Here is an 11,601-nt window from a genome sequence, read left to right on the forward strand (position 1 = left end):
TTTTAGAGGAACTGAGGAGACCAGTTCTGGAGGTTTTAGAGGAACTGAAGAGACCAGTTCTGGAGGATTTAGAGGAACTGAGGAGACCAGTTCTGGAGGATTTAGAGGAACTGAGGAGACCAGTTCTGGAGGATTTAGAGGAACTGAGGAGACCAGTTCTGGAGGATTTAGAGGAACTAAGGAGACCAGTTCTGGAGGTTTTAGAGGAACTAAGGAGACCAGTTCTAGAGGTTTTAGAGGGAACTAAGGAGACCAGTTCTAGAGGTTTTAGAGGGAACGAAGGAAACCAGTTCTAGAGGTTTTAGAGGAACCAAGGAGATCAGTTCTGGAGGTTTTAGAGGAACCATGAAGACCAGTTCTAGAGGTTTTAGAGGAACCATGAAGACCAGTTCTGGAGCATGTGTAAGATCTTCAGAGGTTGCACATAAAATAATTATGTTTTATCTAATTGGCTGTAACTTYRTTGTTCCTCAACATGAGATGATCTTAGAKTWAAACTCTAACTGATAAAARGTGACGGGGGATGTACAATAATCAATGGGCAAACCAGACTTGGTTTTAATGGAGACCATTGCAGAGTGGTGAATCGGTCCCTCCCCTGTCCATAGGTGAGAGTGACTCAGGGTCAGGAGCCCCCCCACCTGATGAGCATCTTCCAGGGCAAACCCATGATCATTCACAGTGGAGGAACGTCCCGGAAAGATGGGCAGTCCAAGCCCAGYACCACCCGCCTCTTCCACATTCGTCAGAGTTCTTCTGGTGCTACCCGGGCCGTGGAGGTGAGCTGGTTTTCAACATGTGRCTCTGTGTGCTCATGGGTACAGTAGAGTTCTGATTGGTCTGTCCTGAACCTTCAGGTCAAGGCCTGTGCCTCCAACCTGAACACCAACGACGTGTTTGTGCTGAAAACCTCCAGCGGCCTGTTTGTATGGCGTGGAGTTGGGGCCAGCAGCGAGGAGGTGGAGGCGGCGAAGCATGTTGTGGGGTTTTTTGGTGGCAGCCCGACCAATGTGTCAGAGGGCAAAGAGCCAGGTAGGTCTTCAACGTAACACTCRTTCTCTTAGTTTCTTCAGATCTTGAGTCAGATCTGAGAGATTTTAACAAGAAAAATGTATTTTTATTATCTGCTGCTGAAAGGTTGCACTGTTAGCAAAATATCTCATGARCCACARGACAGATTGTAATGAAACTTTCAGAGAGCAATCATTGGATGCACATCTACAACTCCTTAACATTTGGTGTCAACTCAGTTCAAGATGACTGTCAAAGCTAACCAACCTTAGCTAACACAATAATGGCTAAATCCCAGGCAAATTTACACATAATGAGCTAAAATCTAGTGAGAAGGTAGCTGAGAGTCGTACAGAAAACATCCTCTGAGCACTTAAAGATCTTACAATACTGAATGAGATTGCAAATAACACCATTTACCAACTAAAACAGCGTTAGTCTCTTCTCATCTGAAGATGATCTTGGTTTTAAACTCTGGCATATGAGTGTGGCGGGTGACATGCATTCTTTCTTTAGAGAAAGGATTAAAATTTTAGGATAGTTTAAGAATGGTTCTTTGAGAAACCTTTAGGAGGATAGAGCTGCAACATGTTTTGAAATATGTAAGTGTAAGGGCTTGACTTACAYTTCTTATAACAAAGTTATAAGGAAATTATTTAACAAGGATCTCTTATTTTCAGTAGATATCTCTTCTGTGCAAAAGTGAATGGATAATACAATACATAAGTTTATAACTGTTCAGGACTGTAAGACCTCATTTTGTAATAACGCATTATGTAATAATGTAAAAAAAATCAGGCTTCAAAATGTAATACACTTGCGCTAAAACCGCATTATGTAATAACTGAAACAAAATGTAATAAAAGTCTTCAACGCATTTTGTAATAACTTTATTACATTTTGCGACAATCATTACAAAATGTGTTGCTGTAATAATCTGGTGCATTATGTAATAAACAGTCAAAAAACAGTATTTGTGTTCATCCTAATCAATTTACTTGTAATAACTGTCATGTTGCAAATACTACATAATTAAATCTTTATAACTTTGGTCAAAAAACACCAAACTTCTCATCTTTTATTTGCATTTTCAGTCAAATTCTTGTGTATATATGGATGTATGGAGCAATCTCACAGATTTTTTTGTTTTATGGAATCTTTCAAAAACTTAGTTTCTAATTTATTCACCATGTCAGAGCCTGCACGACGTTAAAAACAATTAACATCAAATATCCATTTCCAGCCCACTCTGTTGCTACAAACACGTTCTTCAACCCTCATTTCCTTCTGATACAGAAGCTGACAGTGCGCCTGCACCGCGCCCCCCTCCAGTGTGATTAATAGTTTTTTTTAACTGTACAGGTAAACGTCTGAAAGGGTTGACGTATGTACAACTAACTTTTAGATATATTTTCAGAGTTGTCTACAAAGTGAATGAAATCTAAAACAGGGATCAGGACAGTAAATCTGAAAATGCAAATAAAAGATGAGAATTTCTGTGTTTATTGACCAAAGTTATAAAGATTTAATTATTTACAACATGACAGTTGTTACAAGTATATTGATTAGGATGAACAGAAATACTTGTTTTTGATTGTTTATAACATAATGCACCAGATTATTACAATACATTTTGTAATAATTGATGCAAAATTTAATAACGTTATTACATGATGCATTGAAGACTTTTATTACATTTTGTGTCAATCACTACATAATGTGGTTTTAGCGCAAGTTTATTACATTTTGAAGCCTGATTTTATTACATTATCACATAATATGTTACTACAAAATAAGGTCTTACAAGGACCGACGCATTTCTGGTCTGGATCTTATTACACTCAGTGAAGATGATGCATGTCATCACACAGCCAAAGGGCTCTGACTCATTTCCTGCTCAAACACAGTCACACGGAACGAGCAAGCTTCTCARATCTGATGCTTGTTGTGTTATGTTTACTTCAGCTAACTTCTGGGATGCTTTGGGTGGAAAGAAGGAGTACCAGACCTCCAAGAGTCTGCAGGGCTCAGCCAGACCTCCACGTCTCTTCGGCTGCTCCAACAAAACCGGAAGACTCATTGTGAGTCACATAAGCAGAACCTTTTTTACTCATCTTTGACACAGAAACATTAGTTAAATATATGTGCAAAGCTTTAATCTGAGTTTTTATTTTCCCTGTTTGTCAGGTGGAAGAGGTACCCGGAGACTTCACACAGTCAGATCTGGCTACTGATGACGTCATGATCCTGGACACCTGGGACCAGGTAGGACGAACCTTATGGATGATCCTTTCAGCGTCTGAAAAGACTCTATTGCTATTAATTTCTGTGTAAAGCATGTGTCTTAGCTGTGAGATGAATCCTGTTCTGTTCGTGTTTCTGCCCACAGCTCTTCCTTTGGGTCGGTAACGAGGCTAACGCAGAGGAAAGAACCGGAGCTCCCAAAATAGGTCAGTTACACCACAACTCTGAGGGAGAAACAAATATAGTCTTTGGCAAAGAGCTCGATGTCAGGAAACATGATTTCTGAGATGAGAGGAGATAAAGTCAGTATTTTAAAGTAGTTTTTCCACCTTAAAGAACCTGATAAACTTAAGAAAGTGCTACACCTCAGATGAAATGCAGAATTATCTATAAGTCCTGTAAAACTGACAGTGGTGTAAAGCTTTTAAAGCAGTGTTTGCATTACTCAGTATATTTTGAGGGTCAGAGTTGTTTTAAAACAGAAAGCTACTTTAATCGAAAATCAGACTGGATCTTTAATTACATTTCACGACTGAACTTTCCTCTTATGTGTGACGATGACTATTAAATGGCACAAATCCAATTGCATTCAGGTATTTTATGGGATAATTCGGTTCATGAAGTGGAAGTCAATTTGGTTAAGTTAACTGGTTATTCTAAATTGACTCTAAAGTGAGTCGAAGCATAAATGTTTATCTTTTTGTGGCTTTGTAATGGATGGGCAGTAGTTTCTTGCTCTTTGATCCAAAGAGATAGGCACCAGCACCCCATGACCCTGAACTGGACCTACTGTAAACTACCAGTCTGATCCCAAACCACCACCAACAAGACAGTAAAAACAAGAGATGATGGAAGCAAAATATTCAGTGCCTGATCAGCTGACGAACACTAATTCCATAAATGTTGTGAGGTTCTGTGAAATTTAAAAAAAAAATAACAAATGTAATGATTTAAAAAAAAAATCTCATCAACCCATATTTTATTTCTAGTGAAACAAAGTAAATATAAGTGAGCATCATGGAAACAAAAAAGACATGGAGTGGGATTTAGAAATCACATCCAGGTGACCAGAAGCTGTCTTATTCTTGGTTTGAAGTGTTTTGTGAAGCTGCCTCGAGTCTCCAAAATAAGATTGCTTTGATTTTTGTCTGCTGCCGTTTAGATACTGATTTATCACAAGTGCTCGACAACAATTTCACCTAGAGAACTGTTGTTTTTGGCACCGATGATGTGGTTTCTTCTGGAGTTTTGATGAAACTACTGGAAACTGACAGGAAATTTACTTTTTCCTCCTATCACTCATATATTCTTCAATATCACAAAGTTAAATGGTTTAAAAGTCCGTGTTCTCTCATAGGAATCAAATTAATATATTTAAAGAAACATTAATCATTGAGGAATCTGGGATCAGTGAGAACACAAATGGTCTAACTGCATGATTTATRGCAGGGGTGTGAAACTCCATTCCCGCATGTTTTAAAGGTTTTCCTGCTCGAACACACCTGGTTTCAATGGATGGGTGATTAACAGGCTTCTGCACAATTTGAAGAGTTAATTCAATGACTGAATCAGGTGTGKTGAAGCAGGAAAACCTCTAAACCAGTGGCCCAATGTCAGTCCTCGAGGGCCAGTGTCCTGCATGATTCAACACAGCTGAACCTAAGGAGGGCTTCATTAGTAGGCTTCTTCAAGATGCAATCTGTCCAAAAYGGCAGGTCGCGTCCTCCGAAGGCCAAATTCATCAGCCGGATATGTCATAGCGCCGCAACGAAGGACGTCCCAAACCGAAGACTCCTCTGATGTGGCCGACAAATACGTCCTTCCTTTTCCCCGATTTGAACAAGTAGGGGTCTCTGCAGATGAGTGGGTGTGTCACAACGAAAGGCGATTCTAAAGCGACACACCTGATTTGACGGACTTTGTTAAAGGGAAACACCTGACTGGACAAGCAAAAAAGGGGCGTCACTGTACGACACCACCTGTTTGGACAAGAACAAAAGGGGCGTCACCGTACGGCACCATTTTTTTGCCTGAGAACCCTACTTGGGTCACATTTCTCCTGGTTAACCTTAGTGTTGGGTTCAGGGTCAGGCTGTAAAGAGGTCAAGCAGGRTCTAAGGATACTGTCATGTAGGCCTTGTAGCCCACAGTGTTTATGCTTTAGACACGCCCACTCTTGTGTCACGCCCACTTTGATTCCGCGGAAAACCCCTTCTCGATTTGAAGGACAGATCTGATGGATCCTTCCTGGCCCAGCATATCCCATAATGCATTGCGGCCCGACCGGAGATTTTTTTTTAAGCTAGTAATGGCGGACGAAGCGAGAGAAAAGAATATGTTTTAAATAAAGATATGGTGGTATAAAAATTTTTAATTTTTGGCGGTTGTAATTCTAATACTTTTATCATTTGTATAGACATGTTTTTAAATATTAATTTTGTCATAAAAAAACGCAAAATAAACATGCACCTACAGCGGGTCAATTAGTTCTTCAAATGTTACCTTTAAGTTAATTTTATTGTTTTGTGATATTAATAACGCTAATAGATTGATATTTTTCTAATTTTGATCTATTTTTGCTTTTGTTTAGCATGGTCATGGTTGCTAGGTGACATGACGTACGCCGGGGTAAGGACGGGAGGCTAGACCGTCCAAATTCAGACACTTTTTTTCGGGTCTTCCTGGTCTACCGAGGACCCGGCCCACCTCGACGGGTAGTCTGGGTCCTCCGGAGGACCTGGCCTGTCGTTTTGGACACAGCCAAGGTCTGCAGAGGCCTACTAATGAAGCCCTCCTTAGGTTCAGCTGTGTTGAACCAGGGCAGCTCCTAAAACATGCAGGACACTGGTCCTCGAGGACCAAATTTGGACACCAGTGCTCTAAACCATGCAAAGGACTGAAGTTTGTCAGCCTGATTTAGGGTGATAAAATTGTGTACTCAGTGKTCACATTCAGAAACAATTGTTGATTTTTGTTTCTTTTTTTTAAATTGCATGTTTTATAAATCAMTGCATCTGTATGCACTGTTACCAACACAAACATGGTCCTACTTTTACATCTACCACTCTCTTTCCTTTGTCTGTCATGCAGCCAAAGAGTATGTGGACTCAGACCCCTCAGGTCGCAGAGGACTGCCCATCACCACCATCAAACAAGGAGCAGAGCCTCCAACTTTCACCGGCTGGTTCCAGGCGTGGGATCCCCAGATGTGGGAGAAGGACCCGCTGGACAGAATCCGAGCCCGTTTCTAATGTCAAAACTCCATGTTTTTCAATGACCTAGTACTTTGTGTTGCCTTGTTTTTTCTTATGCTTTAGTTTATTTGAACCCCTAAGTGCCAAAACAAATATCAGGTTTATTTTTTTGCCATTTTGCCTACAGTGCACTAGATTTTGTCAACAGAAATGGATCACACCGGTGATGCCTTCCACAAAAATATGTGTTTTATAAATTGACATACATGTTTGTAATTAAATTATCAGAAGCTAAACAGGAATATTATTTTAAATGCCTGCAGATGTCCTTTTTGTTTCTGTTTCTCTGGCACAGTGCAGTAAAGAACTAGAACGGTACAAGCGAAGCTGGTAACAAGACATAATACTGCCTGGTTTGTACCAGGTATGCACTAGATATGTATCAGGTACTTACCAGATCTATATCAAGTACATACCACATATGTACCAGGTACTTAGTCTGTACTGAGTACATATTGGGTACTTAACAGGTACTTATTATCTACTTTATTGGTATTATGGACYTTTTACCAAGTATATACTAGTTACTTACTCTGTAAATACTTGGTACTTATTAGATAATTATGTTGTAGGTAGGTAAGTACCAGGTAAGCACTTACTCATGTGTTTGTTACCTATGGGGATCAGGCTGTACAATGGCTGTGTMCTGTATTTCTACAGAAAGGCTCCCTCCTTCACCCAACATTTGTCTGTTTTATGTTTACTTATTTGCACCAGAAGGTTGTACAGAACCTTTCACAAAAGCTGCACTTGTCATATTTCCTACTTGTGTATTTTAAAAGATGTACAATGTAAAATTTGCAAAAGTTACTTGAGTCATTTTCAAAGTGCCCTGAAATGTTCTGGCTTTAAAATAAAAGTTGTAAATGAAAGTTTTGGACTTCTTAATAGATTAGTATGGATGGAATAAAATCAAAATGCACATAACATTGTGAACCAGTTAAAATGACCTACAGAAACTGTCAGCGTTCACCAGATCTGACTGACTGTCTCTCAAAGACAAACTGGGATCTTGTCCCAGCTTGCAGCATCTGTCTAAACAAGATGAAGACATGAAAGCATGAGTCACATCTTTGGCGCCTTTCAGAAAGYACAGGCAACAAGGTTCCTTTGAGAGAGGGAAGAAACAGCTACCTGGAAATCTATTCTGCTGAATTATTTTAAACTGATAACCCCAGAAACATTAGGAAAAGAATCCTCAAATTCTGATTTTAGCCATTTTTTTTGCAAAAGAAAGCTCAAAGAAGCAACAAATACTTCAACTTTCACCTAAACCAAAGTGCCAAAAGTACCTTAGTCATCTGAAGCATTCATACTTCATTTCCAGTGCAATGAAATGCCTTTATAGTATTTTCCAATGTATTCATAATTTTTTTCAGTATTTAAAACTAATATTAATACAGTTAAAAATCAGAACTGTCAGAAATACAGAGGGCTAAAAAAACAGCATCAGTGGCTGTTGATTTCCTGGCTGCCTGACCAATATGAAGAAGGATTGCCATTCTATCAACACTCAGACTTCTGCCTTGAGCGAGCTGGACTCGGTCTGTAAGCGGTTCTGCTGAGGGTCGCGGGCCGGCTGTGGTTTTGCTGGCCAGATGGAATTAATYTTGGAGAAAGCTGACAGCAAGGCTCGGCRGAATTTGTCCACACTATTTATCTGATTGGATTYGCCACCTTGAGTTGTACCAGTGGACATTAAGGCAGATAGAAAATTGGTATCGTCTGCCTGACCGAAAACATTTCTTCTGTTCCCAAACAACTGATTACAGATTTGGCTCTCCTACGTGGCCTTGAGCAGTTGGACTAAATTCTTCTGCATGCTTACATCGACTGAGGGTCTGCYCCCCCACACCCTCTGTGATCTGGTTCCTGGAGCAAGCTGAAGGCCGCACAGAATGAATAGTTGCCATCAATATTCTGAACTATGGCTGGGTGGGATTTGGGGGCGCATTTTTCAAATATTCACACAAGCGCATACAACACTCATGGCTTCAGATACATGCCCCCTAAACTCACTTACCTAATAAATGTGCTCTATGCAGAGGTTTTTATAAACACCATAGTGTGTCACCTTGTTGATATAATATGATGTTTTGTTTTTTTCCCCCCTCATCTTCCCTTGTGTGGTTTTTAGTTTTTCTTTTAAKGGTTGCACCTCCTCATGATAACTTCGTGATGATGATCCTTGTTCTGTGCAGGGGTCTGTGGCAGCCTGACCCAGAGCACCTGTTCTCCTATGTTTGTTATGTTCGGTCTTCTTCTGAATGGGTGTTCTGAACTGTAATTTCATTGTGCTCTGTACAATGACAATAAAGGTCTAATCTAATCTAATCTAATCTAATCTAATCTAATCTAATCTAATCTAATCCATCCATCCACTTTACTTACTTTTCACTGTCAAGTTGTGGGGTGCTGCAGTCTATCTCCAGCATTCACTGTGAGAAACGGGGTACACCTGTTCAAGACTTCAGCCTATCAGGGACACATATAGTCAAATGAGACAATCATTCACACCTAGTGACAACTTAGAGCTTCACTGTAATTATGCTAAAATATTTTTTTCATCTAAGTTGTTGCTACTTATTTCCTTTCTTTCAGCTGTTTTCTCTTCATTGGTTGCCTCGTAAAGTCATCCTCCTCTACCTCACTCTGTGTCTTTTCTAACTACATCCATATGTCCCGCTTTGTCTTACATGCATACCTCCACCTCCCCAAGTTTTCTTTCATCTACAAACCTGATTCCAATGAAGTTGGGACGTTGTGTAAAACATGAATAAAAACAATATGATTATTTGCAAAATTTTCAACCTACATTCTACTGAATACACTTCAAAGACAAGACATGTAATGTTCAAACAGATAAACTTTATTGATTTTGAAAATCTAGTCATTTTGACTGTGATGCCTGCAACACATTCCAAAAAAAGCTGGGAACTGATCTAACACTTTGCAGTGATCGTTTGCGCTCTACTGGTGAAAATTACTATTTGTGCTTTCCAGACTTAGTAAGAAATAACTTGATAAACTGAATAAACTTACCTGTGCTGATCTCTAGGGTGGTGCAGCTGGTCCTTCTGCTCATGACGAGACGTGTGGCCTCTTGGTTCTGTGTTTGGGTTGACGTCGTCTCTGCTGGAACCTCTGTTCTGTAAAGGATTTTCAGGTTGGAGATTGAAGTCATGCCTGACTGTCCTCTCTCCCCAGTCAAGCCTGCTCTTCACCCATCACCTGCTTGTTTTGTGGAACCTTTGCCTCCTCCTCTAAGCCTGTTACAAGGACAATATCTGCCCTTCATTGGAGTTGGGGTTGTATTCTCTGTTCTCACTTCAGATCACAATGTCTTTTGTTATAGTGCACGAGGACAAACACGAGGGCTCATCTGTTAGTCTGTCCATCACCAGAGAAAATAAGAAGAGACTCATAGCTGATCCTTGGTGCAGCAGTCCCACCTCCGAAGCTACCTGTCACTCCTACAGCAAATCTCACAACTGTCCTGCTATCATCCTCATGCACCAGTCTAACATACCTGCCACTCCTGATTTTACCATAGGACACCACAGCTCCTCTACCTTTCCCTTTCATTCTCTTCAAAGTACTCCTTCTGTCTTCACATCACACTCTCCTCATCTGGTAAAATATTACAGCTTCAATCTACCTAACTTGTTGCACATCCTTCCCAGCCAGATCTCTCTGCCTCACAAGTTCTTCTCTTAGTGTCCAGCCTCTTATACAACTCATCATGTACCTTTTGTTTTGCCTTTGCTACCCTCTTCTTGCTCTATGTTGCATCTCCTTACATTGATGTCTACTCTCCTCAGTCCTCTTTGTACCATTTCACCTAAGCTAACCACTTCCTCTGGATAACTTCCTGCACTTCATTATTTCACCACCAAGTTTCTTTATCATCTTTACTCTGTCCAGTTGACAAACCAAGTACCTTACCTTCCTGTCTCTCTGATCACTGTTGCTGCAGGAGTCCAGTCATCGAAGCTCTTTCTTTATCACCCAGAAAGCCTTTAACATCTCATCTCGGAAAGCCTCACATCTTTCCTCCTCAACTTCCACCATTTGGTCTTCTTATCTGCCTTTATTCATTTTCTTCACCACAACAGTTAATTAGCTACCATCTCTGATGCTGTCTGGCCACACTCTCCTACAACCTTACAGTCTCCTTCAAGTTTCCTCTTCAGTTTACCTGTGCACTGCTGTCCCCCACTCCCTTAGGTCAATCTGTGTTAACTCCCACTTTTGGAAGAGTCAATATTACATTTATTGAGCTAAAATTTAGTGTGGTTGTAGCTGAGATAAAATCATTATTGAAGTGTGACTAAAGGTGCCACTCTTTTCTCAACATAAATGTTCTTAATGTAAAACACCTTATTGAAAGGCATTTTTTCCAGAAAAGAAATGTAGTTGTTTTAGCATTAAAACAAAATAAATTATAAACACAGCACACAATAATATATATTTAAAAAATGTAAAAACTGTAGCGACTAATTAAGAACAGGAATATTTCCTGGGACATTTGAACTTTAATGAGAGTAGGGACCTTTTATTACACCTGTTAAAAGTTAGGACTGACAGCGTACCAATCTGCTGTTGACACTAAAATTATACCTTTGGGACCTGCCTGTTGTTAGGACGTATTATGTTTAAAGTTGGGACCTATACCTGTCTATTCTGGGAACTATTAATCCACAGTGGAGTATAATAATACAGCTGTCTATTGTTCAACCTAATATACCTGTCCATAGCTGAGTCTAATAATACACCTGTCTATAGTTGAGTCTATTAATACACCTGTATAGTCTATGATTATATGAGTTTAATGTTGGGACTTATTAATACACCTGTCCATAGTTGAGTCTATTAATACACCTGTCTATAGTAGTCTATTAATACACCTGTCCACAGTTGAGTCTATTAATACACCTGTCTATAGTAGTCTATTAATACACCTGTCCACAGTTGAGTCTATTAATACACCTGTCCACAGTTGAGTTTATTAATACACCTGTCTATAGTAGTCTATTAATACACCTGTCCACAGTTGAGTCTATTAATACACCTGTATAGTCTATGATTATAT

At 39.8% G+C, this 11,601-nt stretch overlaps 1 protein-coding gene across 2 annotated transcripts in view; it reads left to right on the forward strand.

Annotated features, from left to right (window-relative positions):
* scinlb (scinderin like b) overlaps positions 1-7,381 on the forward strand; it is a 26,606-nt gene extending 19,225 nt beyond the window's left edge. For both annotated transcript variants that reach the window (XM_014025353.1, XM_014025354.1), the window contains 6 exons: positions 609-779; positions 858-1,032; positions 2,977-3,092; positions 3,199-3,276; positions 3,401-3,461; positions 6,346-7,381. In XM_014025353.1, the coding sequence (XP_013880807.1) occupies positions 609-779; positions 858-1,032; positions 2,977-3,092; positions 3,199-3,276; positions 3,401-3,461; positions 6,346-6,506 (762 nt within the window). In that variant the 3' untranslated portion in view covers positions 6,507-7,381. The remainder of the gene's footprint in view (positions 1-608; positions 780-857; positions 1,033-2,976; positions 3,093-3,198; positions 3,277-3,400; positions 3,462-6,345) is intronic.
* The last annotated feature ends 4,220 nt before the right edge of the window (positions 7,382-11,601 follow it).

The sequence above is a fragment of the Austrofundulus limnaeus genome, unplaced genomic scaffold (assembly GCF_001266775.1).
Source record: "Austrofundulus limnaeus strain Quisiro unplaced genomic scaffold, Austrofundulus_limnaeus-1.0 Scaffold470, whole genome shotgun sequence".
Lineage (NCBI taxonomy): Eukaryota > Metazoa > Chordata > Actinopteri > Cyprinodontiformes > Rivulidae > Austrofundulus > Austrofundulus limnaeus.